Raw genomic sequence first — 20,364 nt, 5'->3', positions numbered from 1 at the left:
TGTGTTGTGAATAGTGAGTGTGAATGTTTTGCAGTGAGGTTGTGCTGTGAATAGTGAGTGTGAATGTTTTGCAGTGAGGTTGTGCTGTGAATAGTGAGTGTGAATGTTTTACAGTGAGGATGTGCTGTGCCAGTTGTTGTGTTATATACTCTGGGATAACACAGGCTGCAACTCGATGCAGCTTTGACCAAAAGATACTCCAGATTTTGAAGTAAGTTCAATGTGATTTATTGAACCATTGGCACAGTTCTCTGAGTTTGACTCTCCTGCTAATCTTGCTATAGTAACTCAGTCTAACTAACCAGCCTGCTCTAAGCCACATGCTGGGGTGTGATGCTTCTGGTGTGCCCCTGTCCTACTCTCCAAGTGTCGCCTGTGGAAAGAGACAGAGCATGTGTGCCCTGTCCTTGTATATGGGTTGTGTAATGTCCCCTTGTGGTCGTGTCACCTCTGGGTGTCTTGACTGCCCATTGGTCGTGTCCTATTCTATGTGTTCATTAGCTGTATGTCTGCATGTCATGACGTCTTTGATGCTCCCTCTAGTGTTTACTTAGTCGAAGTGTATTTACATTAACACCTTGTGTATTTACAGTGATGCATATCACCACAACAGTGTGTGAATATTTTGCAGTCAGGTTGTGTTGTGAATAGTGAGTGTGAATGTTTTGCAGTGAGATTGTGTTGTGAATAGTGAGTGTGAATGTTTTGCAGTGAGATTGTGCTGTGAATAGTGAGTGTGAATGTTTTGCAGTGAGATTGTGCTGTGAATAGTGAGTGTGAATGTTTTGCAGTGAGATTGTGCTGTGAATAGTGAGTGTGAATGTTTTGCAGTGAGGTTGTGCTGTGAATAGTGAGTGTGAATGTTTTGCAGTGAGGTTGTGCTGTGAATAGTGAGTGTGAATGTTTTGCAGTGAGATTGTGCTGTGAATAGTGAGTGTGAATGTTTTGCAGTGAGATTGTGCTGTGAATAGTGAGTGTGAATGTTTTGCAGTGAGATTGTGCTGTGAATAGTGAGTGTGAATGTTTTGCAGTGAGATTGTGTTGTGAATAGTGAGTGTGAATGTTTTGCAGTGAAGTTGTGCTGTGAATAGTGAGTGTGAATGTTTTGCAGTGAGATTGTGCTGTGAATAGTGAGTGTGAATGTTTTGCAGTGAGATTGTGCTGTGAATAGTGAGTGTGAAGATGTTGTTTTGGCTGCTGTGCAATGGTTAATTGAGATCTCCAGAATTTATGCCTTATTAAGGTGGTGTAAGCTGGCTGTCACCCTTTATTCTAACAGCGGTTGCCTTTATCTAGTATAATTCCACAAGCACTGACAATGGACAAGTGTATTACAGTTTGTCAAAAAAATGGGTGTTTCACTCCCAAGCCAGTGGTGCCAAATCTTTCTGATTTTTCTGATCATTTCCTTTCCAGGTGATTTGATTTTGTTCAACAAACTCACAATTCTGAGTCAGCATTCTTTCACTGTGCCAGCAATTTATGTAAAAAAATTGGGGTTTTTTACCTATTAAAATCCTAGTATAAGCCAAACTCCTCACTGTAAGAATCTCTGACATACCCAAACCCCTCACGCTAATGCTGATATAAGTACTTTATACTGCTTGTAATACCCTGATATACCCAGTACCCATCACTGTAATGCACTGATATAACCTATACCTCTCACTGTAACATTGGTATATGCCACATCCCCTATTGTAACATTCTGATACACTGTAGTGTTCATTGTAGCACACTGATATAACCCACCTTCTTCATTCTGATATAAACTACAATCCTCATTGTAACACAGATATACCTAACATCCCTCACTCTAACAATCTCTGATGTACCCACATCCATCTATGTAACAATTGCTGATATACTCCATAGACCTGTCAAACTTGATTTTCAAGCAGGTATGCATTGAGAGCTGCAAATAAATCATTTGAAGTTAACATCATCGTTTCCTCTTTGCTCAAAGGAATAAATGGCACTGTTCAAGTTTCTACACTACCTGTTGTGGAAGCAGAGATTGGAAAACCCATCAACATAACATGTGTTCCAGAGATATCCACCCCAAGCACTATGAAATACATTCAGTGGTTTGTTGTAAGTATAAACATATTACTACTTAACTGATCCCATGCAAAGCATCCTATCACTTTATAATTGGAGTAATTAACACTCAATAGTAGAGCCCTCTGATTGTATGACTGATTGACCCCTTGAAAGTGCGGCCATGTCATTGACTGACCGACACCTCAATGATATAACTCTGTCACTGTCTGACCAGATGATGCCGTGGAGATGCAGTCCCGTTCCTGTGCGACTGTTAGTATACATCCTCCTAGAGTAAACAGACTTGAGAAATTATTTTTTTTAATTAATTTATGGGAAGTGGGCATTGCTGCCTAGGCCAGCATTTATTGCCCATCCCTAATTGCCTTTAAGAAGGTGGTGGTAGTGAGCTGCGTTCTTGAACTGTTGAGACCAATTGCAAATATTGCAATTTGGAATCTGTTGCTCAGCCAACAAAGAAAATAACTAATGTTTTTCAAACTCTGAGAAAACATTCCTTAGAACTGTTAATTTATTTTGTTGAATGTGTAGTTTTTGATTTCAATTCTAACTTAATTGGGAAATAATTTTAAATGATTAGATGTTAAAACAATTAACGAGCGTGCCTTTGTCTTAAAAGCTGTGAACATGCAAAATTTTGGGAAGTTTGCAAGCAAGTTGCCAGCTATTTTGCATCTGTTCCACCCACAGCTTCTGATCAGTGATGAATTGAGAGCAACATTTCCTGTAAAATTACCCCACGTTTCGCCCTGTAAGAAATCCTGACAAATTGTGGCCTCAAAATAGCATGTTAGAGCCCTGAGCTACTGTTAGTACATTGATTTGTGCACAGTATCTGCAGTGCTGGAATAGAAGCAAACAGGGCTGACAGCAATTGAGGAAGACATGGAGTCCTCATAGTCAATTCTTCAGCACCTACTAGATGGCTTGACAACTTACGCTGCTTGATGATTTGGAGTAGGTCATCTATGTAGTAGATGAGGTACAATGTGTGGCACAAAGGGAGGCAACTAAAGAGGGTGAGAATTGTAACAATGGCACTTGCATTTTACTAAAACTGACTATTTTCAGATGGAGAAGAACTCTCGGAATCGAATCTATTTCCAGGACGGAGAAAGTAGAATTGTTGACAATGAAACTGACTACACTGGTCGGATCAATGTAGATGAGAAATATACTCTGACCATTGACCACGTTAAGCTTGGAGATGAGCGGACATTTTTGTGCCAAGTTGGTGCTGGTCCAGCAGGCAGTGATGAAGCCAAAACAGAGCTGAAAGTTTATGGTAAGGTTTTTTTCGTGGAACGATGTTTTAGATTTAAAGAATGATACAACACAGGAGACCATTCGGCCCATCATACCCATACCTGCTCATTGAAAATTTGTCCCATTCTTTATTCCGCTAGTCCAGTATTTTGTTTTGTTTCACATATTTATCCAATTCCCTTTCAAAAGTTATCAATGAATCTCCCTATACCACCCTTTCAGGAAGCGCATTGCAGTATCCTAACAACTGACTGTGTACATTGCTTTTTCCCTCATATTACCTCTGGTTCTTTTTGTGACTGCAATGTGTTCTATTTTGACCAGTTACTTGACACAGATTGACTTCACCTCTGCATGTTGCATTGTGGGGGAAAGTTGGGCAGAGACAGATAAGAGCTGAACTTATTTTGTGCATCCTTTAAAGTGCCTCTGCATGTCTCTGTTTACCAATCTCTCTTTTTTGACAGATGCTCCAGGGGTGCCTGAGATAACTCCAAATGATGCAACCATATCAATAATGGAGAAGGGACCATCAAAGGTAAGAAAAACCAGATGGCTGACACTTTGTTGTCTCACTTTTACACTTGGAGAATAGTTTATGTAAAGAAATTGCAAAGATTCACAGATGCCTTACAGTTTAAAATAAAGTTCAAAATTATTGAATGTTGGATGTTCAGTAAGCCTCACACAAGTTTTGAGTCTTGTATGGTTGAACTTTAACCGTTTATTCATAGCACATAACTATATACATAAAGATAAGGTATAACCCAAACTATGAGCTAACTCCATGCTTGCTTCTACACAGGTTTATATCCAATCTGCAACTCAATTACTCTTGTCTCAGGTCACGTGTCTCTTTACATTACACTGGACAGTACTATTTCCCAGTCACCATACCTTAGTGGTTCCAGAATCATACCCATGACTAGAAATTGGATTCTACATAGGTATCTGCTCAGTCTGCAATTGACTCGTCTCAGGTCATGTGTCTTTTTATATTACACTCTGAGTGTTACTGCTTCCCAGTCCCACATTAAATCTTGCTATGCTAGATACTCTTTTTCTTATGTTACAAAATTTTCCTCAGTACCACATGTCAGCATGGTAGCACAGTGGTTAGCACTGTTGCTTCACACGCCAGAGTCCCAGGTTTAATTCCCGGCTTGGGTCACTGTCTGTGCGGAGTCTACATGTTCTCCCTGTGTCTTTGTGGGTTCCCTCCGGGTGCTCCGATTTCCTCCCACAAGTCCAGAAAGACGGACTGTTGGGTGAATTGGACATTCTGAATTCTCACTCTGTGTACCCGAACAGGCGCCGGAATGTGGCGACTAGGGTATTTTCACAGTAAATTCATTGCAGTGTTAATGTAAGCCTACTTGTGACAATAAAGATTATTATAAAAATGTCAGGATAACCTGAGACTAACGTGTTGGTCTGGTCTCTCAAGAGAAATGTGCCTGCTTGGCTGAGTGAGAGTGCTTTTGGAGTTGGATGAACACAGGGAGATGGGTGAAACTGGGAGAAGGTGAAACTGAAAAGACTGTGTGCGGAGCTCAGTCTCAGTCCGGGCAGGAGCAGAGCACAGCCGAGTTTCATAAGCACCAAGGTCGATTGATGTCCTCATTCACTTCTTAGTCAGTGTCACAGTGAAACAGTTGTGAATATAAAAATGTTTTTTTTGTATTTTTTGGAGGAGTGGAATAACTGAGAAAAAGCACAAATAATTGTAAGCCAGGGTCATTATAATAAAGTAATATAAGTAAACAAAGTAGGGAAAGGGAAGTAAAGTTAGTCTAAGGGAGGTGAGTAAATAGTATATTTATGTAGCTTAGGGTTTGTTAAAAGTGAGTAAATACGGGGCCTAAGGGTAGTCATGGCAGGGGAGCTTGCACCCATGATATGTTCCTCCTGTGCTATGTGGCAAATCATGGAAGCTTCAGTCTCTGGTGACACGTGTGCAGGAAGTGTGTCCAACTGCAGCTACTAGCTAACCGCGTTTTGGAGCTGGAGCGGAGGGTGGATTCACTGTGGAGCATCTGCGGTGCTGAGCAGGTCGTGGGTAGCACGTTCAGTCAGGTGGCCACACCGCAGGTGAGGATTGAATAGGGAGAAAGGGCATGGTTAACCAGCAGGCAGAATAGAGGAAGGCAGATAGTTCAGGAGTCCCCCGTGGCCAACCCCCTTTCTAACAGACCAGTTTGGATACTGTTGCGGGAGATGACTGTAGGGGAAAGAAGTGGCAGCCAAATTCATAGCACCATGGGTGGGTCTGCTGAACAAGAGGGGAGGAGGAAGAATGTCAGGGTTATAGTAGTTGGGGATTCAATTGTAAGGGGAACAGGCAAGAGTTTCCGTGGCTGCAAAAGAGACTCCAGGATGGTATGTTGCTCCCAGGGTCAAGCATGTCACTCAATGGCTGCAGGGCATACTGAAGGGGGATCGGCAAACAGGCAGATATCTTGGTACATGTTGGTACCAATGATGTAGTCAGAAAAAGGGATGAGGCCCTGAAAGCAGAATTTAGAGAGCTAGTAATTAGATTAAATAACAGAAGCCAGAAGGTTGTAATCTCTGGATTACTTCTGGTGCCATGCGCTAGTGAGTATAGAAATAGGTGTTAGTCCAGATGAATGCATGGCTGGAGAGATGGTGCAGGAGGGAAGGCTTTAGATTTCTGGGATAATAGGACCAATTTTGGGTACGGTGGGGGCTGTTCAAGGCACATGAAATGGGACCAGGGGCGGCATTCTCCCCTACCCGGCGGGGCTGGGGGTCCCGGCGTAGCGGAGTGGCGGGAATTCTCCGCACCTTTAGGGGCTAGGCCCACACCGGAGTGGTTGGCGCCATGCCGACTGCGGCCAAAACCAGCGCCAATGGCCTTTGACCCCCGCCGCCCAGCGTCGGGGCTGGCCGAAAGTCCTTCGCTGGTTCGCGCACGCGCCGGTGCGTCAGCGGCTGCTGACGTCACCACCGGCGCATGTGCGGTAGGGGGGTCTCTTCCGCCTCCGCCATGGTGGAGGCCGTGGCGGCGGCGGAAGAAAAAGAGTGCCCCCACGGCACTGGCCCACCCGCCGATCGGTGGGCCCTGATCGCGGGCCAGGCCACCGTGGGGGCACCCCCCGGGGTCCGATCGCCCCACACCCCCCTCAGGACCCTGGGTGCCCGCTCGCACCGCCAATCCTGCCGGCACTAGAGGTGCTCCAATTCCCGCTGGCGGGAGAGGCCTGTCAGCGGCGGGACTTCGGCCCATCGCGGGCCGGAGAATCGCCGCGGGGGGCCCACCGATCAGCGCGGGGGGGCATGCCGATCGGCGGGGCGTGATTCCCGCTCCCGCCGATTCCCGGGTGGCGGAAAATTCCGGCCACGGCGGGGGGCAGGATTTACGCCGGCCCCGGACGATTCCCAGACCCTGCGGGGGTCAGAGAATTCCGCCCCAGAAGTCCTTGCAGGGAGGTTTGGGGGTGCTGTTGGGGAGTGTTTAAACTAACTGGATCCTGAGAGAAGATTCAGCAGGGATAGATGCACAGCCAAGTTAGAGGAGACATCAAGTGAGTCAAGATGGCATAGTTAAGTCACAAGGGAATTTGGCAAGATTGGATGGTATTTATTTTAATGCAAGGAATCTGACAAACAAGGCAAATGAATTGAGAGCACAAGTTAAAACATGGAGATAAGATGTTATCGCTGTCACTGAAACATGGTTGAGAGGGAGGCAGGATTGGCAGCTCAATATTCCTGGATACAGGATTTTCAGGCAAGATAGGGAAGGAGGTAAAAGAGGAGAGGGTGTCGCAATTTTGATCCGGAAATCAATTACAGAAAAAGTAAGGTCAACATCTTAGAAAGCTCTTCAACTGAAGCTGTATGGGTAAAACTTAAAAACCAAAAAGGAGCAATCACATTGCTGACAGTGTTTCCCTAACTGTCCGAGAGAAATACAAGAACAGCTATGTAGGCAAATTTCAGAGAAGTGTAAAAGTAATACGGTAGTGATAGTGGAGGATTTCAATTTCCCGGTATTAACTGGGGAAGCCAAACTATGAAAGGTTTAGAAGGAGCAGAATTCTTAAAATGTATCCAGAAAACCTTTTTTAAACCAGTACGTAGAAGGACCTAAAAGAGAGGGTGGTCTTGGACTTAATTTTCAGTAACAAAGCTGGGGAAGTGGTTCAAGTGGGGGAATATTTTTTTAAAATATTTTTATACGACATATTTTCATCATTTTCACCATACAAAAAAAAACAATTAAACAACCCCAATAATGTAAAACCTAAAACATAGACTTTTAAATCGAAAACAAAAAACAGACAACAAACAAGCCCCCCCCCCCCCCCCCCCCCCCCCCCTTAGCATTCAATGACAGCCAATTCCCAAAAGTGCATGATAAACAATTGTAGAACCCGTCCTTTGCCTCCCTCAGCTCAAGCATCATCTTTTCCGGGGTCAAAAGCTCCAGCAGATCATCCCACCACGCCAATGCACAGGGCGGAGAAGCTGACCTCCACCCCAGCAGGACCCGCCAATTAGCGATCAGCGAGGCAAAGGCCAAAACGTCTGGCCCCTCACCCGCCTACAACTCTAGCTGGTCCGACACTCCGAAAATGGCCTCTAGGGGACTGGGCTCCACATCCGTATGCAATACCCCTGCAATTGTTCTAAATACCTCCCTCCAATACCTTTCCAGCTTCGGGCAGGATCAAAACATATGATCATGGTTTGCGGGGCCCCTCCCACACCGCTCACAGACATCCTTCACTCCCTCAAACAGCTGGCTCATCCTTGATTTTGTTAGGTGCGCCCTCTACACCTTCAATTGTATCAGCCCCAACCTCGTGCCCGAGGTTGAGGAGTTTACCCTTAGCAGCACCTCACACCACAGACCCTCTTCCATTGCCACTCCCCCAGCTCCTCCTTCCATTTCACCGTAACCCCCTCCATGGACACCCTGTCCTTCTCCAGAATCCGCTCATAAATCACCGATATCACCCCCCTCCCACCCTCCACCGACAGTACTGCCTTCAACAGCAAGGAGGCCGGTGAATTCGGGAAGCTCGAGAAAACCTACCTTGCAAAATTTCAAACCTACAGGGACCTAAACCCTTCCCCCTGCGCCGACCCCATACTTCTCTCCGAGCTCCTCCAAGCTCGTAATCATCACCAAAGAAACAGATCCTTCATTTCCTTAATTCCCCTCTCCTTCCATCTCCGAAACTTCGCATCCATCCAGCCCAATTTGAACCCATGATTCCCTCTAATTGGTAGTCCCCTGACCCAGCCCTCGGCTTAAATTGCTGACTGAACTGCCTCCAGATGTTCAAAGTGGCCACCACCACCGGACTCACTGAATATTTACCTGGTGCCATCGGGAGCTGCGCCATTGCCAGCGCCCTTAACCCTGAACCCCCCCCACATGATCCCTCCTTCATCTTAACCCTCGGGAATACACCTCCCCCCTCCACCCTTAACCCAGCCCTACACCTTCTCCACATTCGCCACCCAGTAATAGTACCGCAAGTTTGGGATTGGGAGGCCTAACCACCCCCAGCCTGTCGCCCTCTCTGCAAGACCACCCTCCTAACTCTGGCCACCTTCCCCTACTCAAATAAACGACATGACCAATTTGTCCACTTCCTTGAAGAAAGATTGGCAGTCACTGAAATAGGAACAAAAATCGCAGTAACATATTCATTTTAACTGTATGCATCTGACCCGCCATGACAGAGGGAGGTTGTCCCACCTTGCCAAATCGGCTTTCACCCTCATCACCAAACTAATAAAATCATACCCTCGGAGCCCACCCCGCAGACATGGGGAGAAGGTGCAGACTCCGCACAGACAGAGACTTGAGTCAGGAATCAAACCCGGTCCCTGGCACTGGAGAGATTTGATTGTGGCTATGGGATTTTTTCAAATTCCCTGTTACTGTTTGTGTTTTAGCTATTTGGGGTTCTGTGTTCTTCTTCTCGCACCTGATAGCATGGAGTAGTTTAATTGGTCAGTTAGGGGTGTGGACTTTTTATTTATTTATTGTTTTGCCGAATGTGTATTTTTGGTTGGAGTAAATGGTGTTGGACTCTTTCTGGTTGGAATTTCCCTTTTTTTTTCTCTTTCGACCTTGCTGGAAGGGGGCCACCTGGCTGGAGGTTTTGCTAGTTAATGGAAGCAAAGTGGGAGTTGGGGCTGTGGCTCGATGTTTGAGGTGGGAGTGGTTTCTCTTTTGTTTGTTGGATGAGGTAATGGGTTTAGGTTGCTTGGGTTTTCTGTGTAGGAAGTGGGAGGGGGAGGGAATGGGTGCCTATTTGAACCGGGAGGGATGGTTAACAGATGTTTGGAAGGGCGAGGGAAGGAGGTGATGTTGGGTGGACAGTTGAGGCAGGTTGGAGGGGCGTAGATAAAATGCTGGTGACGAGAGTCTCTTTATATATCAGCCGACGTAAGGGTGGAGGCGGCGTCCATCTTGGGCTGACCTCGATTTAAGGTAGGTTAGGGCCCAGTAGGAGGTCCTCACAGTGGGGATTTGGCTGACTCTACTAGAGAGAGTGTCCAGAGCCCACCCCACTAGATCGGTGACATTAAACATTGGGGGATTTAATGGTCTGGTTAAAAGGTCATGGGTGTTTACTCATTTGAGGATTCTGAACGCAGAGGTAGTCTTCTTGCAGGAGACACATTTGCGAATTAGCAATCAGCCAAGTCTGAGGAAAGGGTGGGAGCGGCAGGTTTTCCACTCAAATTTTGATTCAAGTCCAAGAGGAGTTGTGATCTTCATCAATAAGAGGATTGCATTTACGGCGACTAGAATTTTGAAAGACCCTGGGGAGGGGGGGGGGGGGGGGGGGGGGGGGGGGGGGGGTGCGATATGTTATGGTGAGTGGGGTGTTGGTGGGTGCACCAGTGGTGTTAGTGATCATTTATGCACCAAATTGGGATGGCGCAGATTTTTGTCAAAAGGAAGTTGGCAGCCACCCCTGACCTGTACTCACTCCAGTTGATTATGGGGGGGAGATTGCAATTGTGAATTAGACCCAAGGATGGACAGGTCCAGTGTTTCATACCGGCATCAACGGGTCTCTTGGCCCAGCAGTTCTGTAGCCCTCAGGGGGCCAGCACGGCGCCGGAGTGTTCCGTGCAGCTCCGCAGGAAAAACTGTTTTTGCGCATATAAGGAATACATAAAAATGTGCAGCGGCCCTGCACTGCTCGCCGCGGTTCCGCGCATGCGTGCAACATGGCAGATAGGTCCCCCCCCCCCAGATTGCCCCCACCGACCTGTGGCCCCCGATCGCGGGCCTGGCTGTTGTGGAGAACCCCCCGGAGACTGATCCCTGCCACCCCACCGGCACCCCACCAACATGGCCACCGCAGCCACGACGGCGAGCTCCCACCGGGTGGACCACACCGGCGGGAACTCAGCCGGCCGACCATGGAGAACTGTCGCGGGGGCCTTTTTTAATGGCCCCAACTAGCGCTGCGTCAACTACGCACGCGCATCTGCTGCCGATTCTCCGGTCACTGGAGAATCCCGGACCTGATCGCGGGTCTGAGGCCCCATTCTCCGCCCCGCACCAAGCGCCATTTTGGCGCGGCGGCTCGGAGAATCCCGGCTGGGGAGTTTCACCCTTAGTCTCTCAAACGGATAATCCAGGCCAATGTGCCGCTAATCCTGCTGATTAGCCACTATTTGGCCTCCTCTTGTGATTTTTGGGGCGACTTGAACTCTTTTTGACTCCTGTTCGAGTAATGACAATTAGTGCTCACTCCTGCCGATGAATGAGCAGCGCATTTGGGACATTTCAATTAGGGCGAACTCCCAGCTAACATTACGTGTCACAAGATTAAACTTTTGGAAACTTTCTGGCAGTTATTTGTGGAATTTCCACTTTAACAGATTTTAAATGTTCACCGGTCACTGGTTTCGGTTTTCACCCAAGTTCAGCAACAGTGGCTTCTTTCTGCTCCTGATGGGAAATACATTCCCATGCTGCTGAAGAGCTTGACAAGTGACTGCACTACTGGGCCACACAAAGAAAGGCCCAGCTATGCCTGTTCTTGGCTTTCTCTGTTTGGTATTACCCTCCTTACCAGTACCTTGTTGTATGAGCACTTGGAAGTGAGCAGTAGCTGCCAAGTTTAAATGGCTGTGCTAATGTTTTGGTCTGAAAATCAACAAGTGGCATATTGCTGAGCTTCAACTGTGCAAATCTCTGTCAAGGGCAGTGTCGCTGGATCAACACCTGACCTAGAGATGCTTGATGCTAGGTCGAAGAAATGTTGGGGCTAAATTTAATCCCTAGGAAGGTTTGTGAGACGTTTTAAATTCTGGTTTTAATGGAGGTTGGGTAAGGAGTGGGAAAGTAACCTCCTCTCAGGAGGCAGGTTGGGAAGTTAAATGTTTTAAGGAAGTTACTTGACTCTATTTTATTTTGAACTCATTTAGTCTGGGTTCAGGTAAATAGAGGCTAGGAAATTTCTATAAATGAAGTGTATTTACAGCATTGCTTTGTGGGTCTGTAGAAGGAGGATTGTTACCCCATCCCCATACATCCAGTCCAAGAAGCTTATCTGTTTGCAGCTTCACGATCACTGTTGCTTCCCCCTGCTATCTCCCCCTCCTTCACAGTCCGCCCTCACCACTAATTCCCAATTGGCATCACTTCACCTCCCTCCTACGCAAATGCCATTTCACCCCCCTAACTCTGTGCTCCTCAGGTAAGACCTGGTGTGACTGCCGGACAGAGAGCTAACCTCTCAATCAACTTAACTGTTGGGTTAGAAATCTGAACAAAAAGTGCAGGACATCTAAAAAAAAACTTTTATTTCCAATTTCATGTCCATCAGTTCTGCCCCCTCTACCTCCCTTTGTAGCAGGGCCATTGTTTTAGTAAAACCACCCCTTCCTTTGAGAAATAGAAAATATCCTCATCAAAATAAGTGCAATAATTTTGAATAATGTTTGCAGCATTGTGTATTTTCATGTAGAAAATTTATTTTCCACTCTTTCGGAAGAAAAATTGGCAGGGTTTCTTAAGAGGCATTCACTCTAACCCACCTGGAGATGGGCACTGGGCAATCCATTACGCCTGGGTGAAAAATTGGTTTAATTTCTCCTAGAATCTCAGAGAGCTTGTGACTGAGAGAAGAAACTTACATTTATACTGTGTCTTCAACAACTTTAGGATGTACCTAAGCACTTTATAGCCAATAAAGTTTTTTTTTTAAGCGCGCTGGTAATGTGCTGTCCTCACTATTGACATCATTAATGTATTTTGATATATTTCTACCTTTTTCAGATTGCCACTTGTCTCACTAGGAATGGTTACCCTGCTCCTAACATCACATGGTACAAGGACCGTACCCCACTGCAACCTACCATCAAGATAAACAACAGTATGTCACCTTCCTTACTGCTCCACTCATCGCTGCTGCCTCTGGCAGACACTGTCTGAGAACAGTGAAGGCACATTACCTCCACATAACCTGTAATGAATTGCAAAGTCGAGCATTATCATCACTCCCATTCTGACTGCATTTGTACATCGGACGCACATGTCAAAATGAATGCTTTGTAACCACTGAGTGCCATGAGGAATATGATTACAGTCTGATGTGAATTTGACCCTCCCATTTAACACACCACCTGGTCTAGAATCATCTGGACACTGAAGTGAAGTCAATTAACTTTCTAAGCAAATTACTGTAAGAAAGTAAGAAGGCTGAAATTCCTCAGTGTCCCTGTTTGTATAAACACCGAAAAAAGATGGAAATCCAGTTGGGCAGGGCCACTGGAAGCTTCTGACGTGCCTTGAAACTTCTGTCCACCCTTTGCAAGGCAATTGCCACTAAGGATGGGACAGTTTGGGACATGAGCTCCTTTCACTTGTAGCTCCCATTCTGCCTCATCAGTTAGGACCAGGTGCACCTTTGGAGAGAGATAGAGAAAAAAGAGGGAAACAATGAGGGAAGGGAATCATTTAAAAAAAAAAAAGTTGTGGGATTGTCCCCTCACTGAGGCGAAAAACGTGGCCGGATTATGAGGGTAGGATTCTCAGGCAACCCCCCCCCCCCCCCACTCAATATCCGAATTAGGAGCAGTAGTAGACCATGTGGATCCTTGAACCCGATTCAATCTGATCATTGGCTGATCTTCTGCCTCAACACTAATTTCCCAGGTCTCTTGACTTTCAAGCGATCAAATATGTATTTCTCTCAGCCTTGAATAGAATCAATGGTGCAGCATCTACAGCCATCTCAAGTAGAAAATTTCAAACATTCACAACCTTCTGAGTGAATAAATATTTCCTCATCCCAATCATAATTAATCAACCCCCTTTCTTGAGGCTGTGTCCCATGTTCTAGATTCTCAGCTTGGGGAAACAGCCCTGCCAGTCCCCTTTATAATTCAGTATGTTTCACTGAGATTAGGGGTGGGATTCTCCGACCCCCCGCCGGGCCAAAGAATCGATGAGGGGCGGCGTGAATCCCGCCCCCGCTGGCTGCTGAATTCTCCGGCGCCAGAGTTTTTGCGGAAGCGTGAATTGCGGTGCCACTGTCCACCTCCGCCATGGCCGGCGTGGAGAAGATTCCACCCTGCGCATGCGCTGGGATGATGCCAGCACACGCAGGTGCTCCCGCGCATGCGCCAACTCGCGCCGGCCGGTGGAGGCCCTTTGGCGCCAGCTGGCGTGGCGCTAACCCTGCCGGCGCCGGCCTAACCCCTGAACGTGCGGAGCATTCCGCACCTTCCAGGCAGCCTGACGCCTGAGTGGTTGACACCACTCCTCAGCGCCAGTATGGCCTGCCCCGCTGGATAGCGGAGAATCCCGCCCTACATCTCATTCTTAAAAATCCAGGAAATATAAACCCAATTTTCTCAGCCTCTCATCAACAACCTTTTCATCCCACAAACCAATGTTTTGAACATCTGCTGCACTGCCTCTAAAGCAGATATACCCTTCCTTCTAGATAAACAGAAAGTGCTGAAAATATCAGATGGCATCTGTGCATCTTCTCCCCGGTCTAGTCCACACTTGGAAATTCTTTCACCAGTGAGGAGCTGAATTCGCCGGCGAGATTTGCTCCTCGGAGATCAGGCTGTTGTTCTGAAAGGGTGCCCCAATCTGAAAGTGAATGTGAGGATCCCCCATCCATGGACAATTCCAACTCCTGCAAATTTGGGAATTACCCCCCCCCCCCCCCCCCCCCCCCCCCCCACCCCCAAGTGAACACACCCTATGTGTTTGCTGAGACCCCCCACTCCATTTCAGGACCCATCTCAACCTTTATGAAGCGCATTCCTTCAATTCCCCACCCTTCACCCATTCCCTCAGTCCCCATCCCATAATATTGAACAGCTCCATGAAATCTCTGTTTAATCTTCTTCTCTCTGAAGAGAAAAATCCTTGTTTATAATCTCCACAAAACTGAATTTCCTCATTCCCGGACATAATGCAAGGTAGAGGATTGAGAGGGCAGCACGGTAGCACAGTGGTTAGCACTGTTGCTTCACAGCTCCAAGGTCCCAGGTTCGATTCCCAGCTGAGTCACTCTGTGTGGAGTCTGCACGTTCTCCCTGTGTCTGCGTGGGTTTCCTGCGGGTGCTCCGGTTTCCTCCCAAGTCCAGAAAGACGGGCTGTTGGGTGAATTGGACATTCTAAATTCTCCCTCAGTGTATCCGAACAGGCGCCGGAATGTGGGGACTAGGGGATTTTCACAGTAACTTCATTGCAGTGTTAATGTAAGCCTACTTGTGACAATAAAGATTATAATTATTATTCATGCCCTCACTTTCATGGGCATGGCCCTCCGGCCCTGACCTTTGGCAGTGCCCAGGTGAAAGGAGGAGTGCCAGGATACTGCATATCCCTGTCTCTGACCATCCAGTGGGTGCCAATGGCCTCTGAGACCCCTGGAAAGGCCATCTCGCCTGGTCACCACTTGTGGAGCCCAGTGTAGAGTTCAATGATTCATTTAAATATGATTATCTGGATCATGCCCAATGAGGGCGTGATCCATATTGCACCGCCGCAGGTCAGGTGACTCTCAAGGTTTTGCACCTGACGCAAAGCCCGAATTAGCCCTCTCTTGTGATGCACCCGATATGCCGAGATCGGTGCCATGCGCAACATGGTGGGAAAATTGAGTTCAATATCCCGTGAGCCATTCCTCTGTAACCAAGTAAATAGTTAAAATTAATCAGTACTTCACCTTTTACGACTCCTTAATTACAGCTTTAGTAGCCACACGGCCTGTATGTATTTGAAACCAGGGTTTTTAATTACATTACTGCCACAAATAGGAAATAATACATGACAATCTCTACATTCATCCCAGTTGTAAAAGCTCAAAATCTGTTTTTTTCATATTCCTCGTCAGTTTACTTTCATATTCTACTTTTTCGTTTTTATAAATTTTTTGTTTCCCTTTGCTAATTTCTTAAAATCCCCCCATTCTCAATCTTACTATTGTTTTTTGGAACATAAGCCTATTCTAGTCTAATACTATCCTCAACTTAACGAGTAAGCCATGCACTAAGCACCAGGGGCGGGATTCTCCCTTCTGGGGACTAAGTCCCCACGCCCGCGGAAAACAGGCGAGAATCACTCCGGACTTTTTCTTCAAAGGTTCTCTAATTTCCAGAGGGCTAGCAGAGCCCCGGTGTGCTTCCCGCTGCTCTGGCTGCTGGCGGGGTCCTGCTAGCGAGACTGCGCAACTGCGCATTCACACGGAGGCCGCAAGTGGGTCCGCGCATGCGCAAGTGGGCCCACTCCAGCATGGGCGCTGCCGACATACACAGCAGGCCTGCGCGGAGGAACGTAGGTCCCTCCCAGATCGTGATGGCCCACCGATTGGTGGCCCCCAATCGCAGGCCTGGCCACCGCTGAGGCCCCCCACCCCCCTGAGTCAGATAACCCCCGCCCCCTCACCAGGACTGCTACCACAGCCGTTGGTCCAAGCTCCCGCCGGGTGGTACCACATGTAAACCACGCTGGCGGGTGTTCGACCAGTTGACCGCAGAGAATCGCCGCGGGGGACTTGTTCCAGCGGCCCCCGACCGGCGCTATGTCGACCTCACACGGGGGACTGGCAGGTCCGCGAAGAATCATGGAAGTGTCATCATGCTGGATTTCCGGCGTGGACGGCTATTCTCCGCGCCCCCGCACCAATCAGGTCGGACCAATGGATGTTGGGCCTGTTTCTTGCAAATTAGGTTTTTCTCTTCAGGGTCTCTGCAAACTGTAATGCAGTCATTACCAAAAAAAGAAAGACTTGGATTTGTATTGTACCTTCTCAATTTCAGAATATCTCAAAATGCTTTACCGCCAATTAAGTGCAATTTTGAAATGTATTCCATTTCAGCCAATATGTAGTCAGCAAATTCCCACCAACATCAACATGATAAAGTCCAGGGGTTGGATTCTCCACCCCCCCCCCCCCCGCACACTTCTGCCCCGACCCGCCAGTGGGATTCTCCGTTACGCCGGCCGGTCAATGGGGTTTCCCATTGTGGGGCAGCCCCACACCATCGGGAAACCCCCAGGCACCGGCAAAGCGGAGAACCACGCTGGCGGAGAATCTAGCCCCAGATATCTGGTTTTACTCATGTTGCTTAAGGTATAAATATCAGCCAGGGCACCAGAGATAAGTCCCTTACTCTTTACATTTCTTACCCTTGACATTCAATGGCACTACTGTCGTGAATCCCATTGACCAGAAACTGAACTGGACTAGCAATATTAATACTGCGGCTAACAGGGCAGGTCAAAGGCTAGGAATTCTACAGCGAGTAACTCACCTCCTGACCCACAAAGCCATCTACAAGGCACAAGTCAGGAATATGACGGGATGCTCTCCACTTGCCTGGAGGAGTGCAGCTCCAGCAACACTAGACGCTCGACACGATCTAGGACAAAGCAGCACACTGGGTTAGCATCCCATTACCAAGATGTATTTCAGCAACACACCAAGGCTCCTTAGACAGCATCTTAGAGAGCAAGGGTGGCACAGTGGTTAGCACTGATGCATCACAGCGCCAGGGACCCAGGTTCGATTCTGGAAATGGGTGTGAGTTCTCCCCGTGTCTGTGTGGGTTTTCTCTGGGTGCTCCAGTTTCCTCCCACAGATGTGCAGGTTAGGTGGATTGGCCATGCTAAATTGCCTCTTGGTGTCCAAAGATGTGTCAGTTAGGTGGCTTGACCATGCTAAATCGCCCTTTAATGTCCAACGGTTTGCACGTTAGGTGGATTGGCCATGATCAATGCGCAGGGTTACAGAGATAGGGTGGGGTGCGCGGGAGAGTGGGACCAGGTAGAGTGCTCTTTCGGAGGTTTGGTGCAGACTCGATAGGCCAAATGGCCTCCTTCTGCACTATAGGGATTCTATGGATCTTCCAAACCTACAACCATACCATCTGGGATGTCAAGGGCAGCAGCTACCTGGCAACACTGCGACCTGTAAATTCCTGTCCGAGCCACTCACCATCCTGAATTGGAAATATATCACCACGATTCCTTCACTGTCACTGGGCAAAATCCTGAAACTCCCACCCTGACAACACTGTGGGTGTATCTACAACACATAGACTGCAGTCATTCAAGAAGGCAGCTCACCACCACCTTCTCAAGGGTAATTAGGGATGGGCAATAAATGTTGGCCTTGCCAGCGATGGCCATATCCATTGAATGAATGAAAACTTTGAACCATGTGGTCTATAATACCCACCTACCTGAGATAGTACCCCAGTTTAATGGCTCCGAATTTGCAGGATTCCCCCAGTACCCTTCTGAATGTCATCCTTGCTTCTTGTGCTCAAGTTTCTGGAACTTTCACAACCTTTAGATTCAGAAGCCAGAGTGATACCCACGTGGCTGGAGACCAGATACATTGGCAGCTGGGATCTGTGTGTAAGCCCTGAGATTGTGTCCTACCATGTTCCATGCAGTTTTTTAGATGAGGCAGAGATTTTAGTTGTTGATCTGAAGTCAGAGGCAGCTCCTGTCCTGTATTCAGCATATGAATGATTTCTGTGTGATTGAAAGTGAATAGGGCATCTTCCAGTGAACTAACTGATTGCAGCTTCCTGCTTTCTTTCTGTTTTTTTTAAAGAGATGTATATGATTCCCCAGGCTACACAGGAACCCAGTGGCCTTTATACCATTGCCAGCACACTTTATTATGCTCCTGAGAAAAAGGACAAAGATTCTAAGTTTTACTGTGAGGTGAGCTACAGGATGCCACCAGGAGTGGACAAAATGAAGGAGTCCAATAGGATCAGCGTCCCAATAAGCTGTGAGTATTCATCAACATGGCAATGCAGATTTAAACAAGGAACCAATACATTATTGTATGGATCCACCTGAACCTGACAAGACTACATTGCATGAACAAGTCTCCTGATCAGGACGCCAACAATTCTATACTACTGCCAGAAGTGCAACTTCTTCTGCAACGTGAACGTGTCTGCTCGACAGGCTCCGAGTCCCATACAATTGGTGCAGGCACAGCCTGAAATCAAGGTCACCAAAAACTGAACTTGAGAATCTAACTACCATAGTATACGCAAAACGTATGTAGTGCAAGTAGATTGATGGTTCAGTGTGCTGCATGACAGGTGGGCTGATACATTGTATTTTGTACTATGAAGTCTCGATCCTCAATTCTCTGTGGCAGAAGAGGTTGAGTTTAGGAGCTCATGGTAATTAGGAGTTGCAGGTGTCTCACATCCCACCACTCTCATGCGGCAGAATATTCAAACCATTTGAAAGTGACTTCAAACAGAGCGTGGATGTTTGGTGAGAAGACGTTCAGTGAGGATGTACTCCTTTGCTTTTGTAACTTTTCCATCCTGTAGGAATTGATTTCTGCTCTACAACAGAGGAGGAAGTGAACTGATGGTGAGTATCTGGTGACTTACCAATAAATAGGAAGTCTTCGGGCGGCATGTGGCACAGTGGTTAGCACTGGGACTGCGGCACTGAGGACCCGGGTTCGATCTCGGCACTGGGTCACTGTCTGTGTGGAGTTTGCACATTCGCCCCGTGACTGCGTGGTTTTCACCCCCACAACCCAAAGATGTGTTGGTTAGGTGGATTGGCCATGCTAAATTGCCCCTTAATTGGAAAAGAAAAATAATTGGCTACTCTAAATTTATTTTTAAAAATAAATAAGAAGTCTTACAACACAGAGTTAAAGTCCAACAGGTTTGTTTCGAATCACTAGCTTTCGGAGTACGGCTCCTTCCTCAGTGCTCCGAAAGCTAGTGTTTGAAACAAACCTGTTGGACTTTAACCTGGTGTTGTAAGACTTCTTACTGTGCCTACCCCAGTCCATCGCCGGCATCTCCACATCATGGATACCCAATAAGTGGTCAGAGTTCTAAGTCTAAGTCTAAGTTAGTGAAAGGGCACCCCTCGATAATAAGGACAACTAGAATCATTGAATCCCTACAGAGCAGAAAGGGGGCATTCAGCCCATCGAATCTGCACCAACCCTTCAAATGAGCACTCTACCCATGTCCATACCACCCTATCCCCATAACCCTTGAAGTTAAAACTCACCATTATTCTTAGAATTCCCCCTATACCAAAAAGGGTCGATATTCTAAATGGTGAACAGGGATTCTCACTCCCTGACTCCGATGCAGGCTTCAGTGGGTGCTATTCAGGTCAAACTATATTTTCAAGTTATCCCTCGGTGTAACCCATACCTTCACCGAAGAATTTTACCTACTTACCCCTTAGTAGCATTGATATCCTGGGTCCTGCATTGCTAAGTAAGTAAAGTAGGCTAATAACCACTGTTTCAGGTTAAAACTTTAAAGTTATTTTATTATTTTATATTTTTTTCCATTAAAAAGATGCAATCACTGTCTTTACAGAAAAGTAAAAAGATCTTGCTTCTGGATCCTTCTGGTTGGTTGAAGGGACCTTCAGGCCCAACTTGACAATCAATCTCTTTTTTAAAAATCTGGTCTTCTGTAGATGTATTCGCTGGTGAGCTCGGTTGCTATGTCCGATCTTTCCCATGTACCGAGCTGTGA

The 20,364-nt window shown here is 47.0% G+C and overlaps 1 protein-coding gene across 5 annotated transcripts in view; it reads left to right on the top strand.

Moving 5' to 3' along the window:
- LOC119953875 (cell surface glycoprotein MUC18-like) overlaps positions 1 to 20,364 on the top strand; it is a 251,544-nt gene that overhangs the window by 136,521 nt on the left and 94,659 nt on the right. For all 5 annotated transcript variants that reach the window (XM_038778486.1, XM_038778485.1, XM_038778484.1 and 2 more), the window contains exons 2-6: positions 1,967 to 2,094; positions 3,136 to 3,349; positions 3,798 to 3,868; positions 12,620 to 12,716; positions 18,432 to 18,614. In XM_038778486.1, the coding sequence (XP_038634414.1) occupies positions 1,967 to 2,094; positions 3,136 to 3,349; positions 3,798 to 3,868; positions 12,620 to 12,716; positions 18,432 to 18,614 (693 nt within the window). The remainder of the gene's footprint in view (positions 1 to 1,966; positions 2,095 to 3,135; positions 3,350 to 3,797; positions 3,869 to 12,619; positions 12,717 to 18,431; positions 18,615 to 20,364) is intronic.

The sequence above is a fragment of the Scyliorhinus canicula genome, chromosome 19 (assembly GCF_902713615.1).
Source record: "Scyliorhinus canicula chromosome 19, sScyCan1.1, whole genome shotgun sequence".
Classification (NCBI taxonomy): domain Eukaryota; kingdom Metazoa; phylum Chordata; class Chondrichthyes; order Carcharhiniformes; family Scyliorhinidae; genus Scyliorhinus; species Scyliorhinus canicula.
Note: the sequence above shows the minus strand (reverse complement) of the source record. Positions and strands in the feature narration are given on the sequence as shown.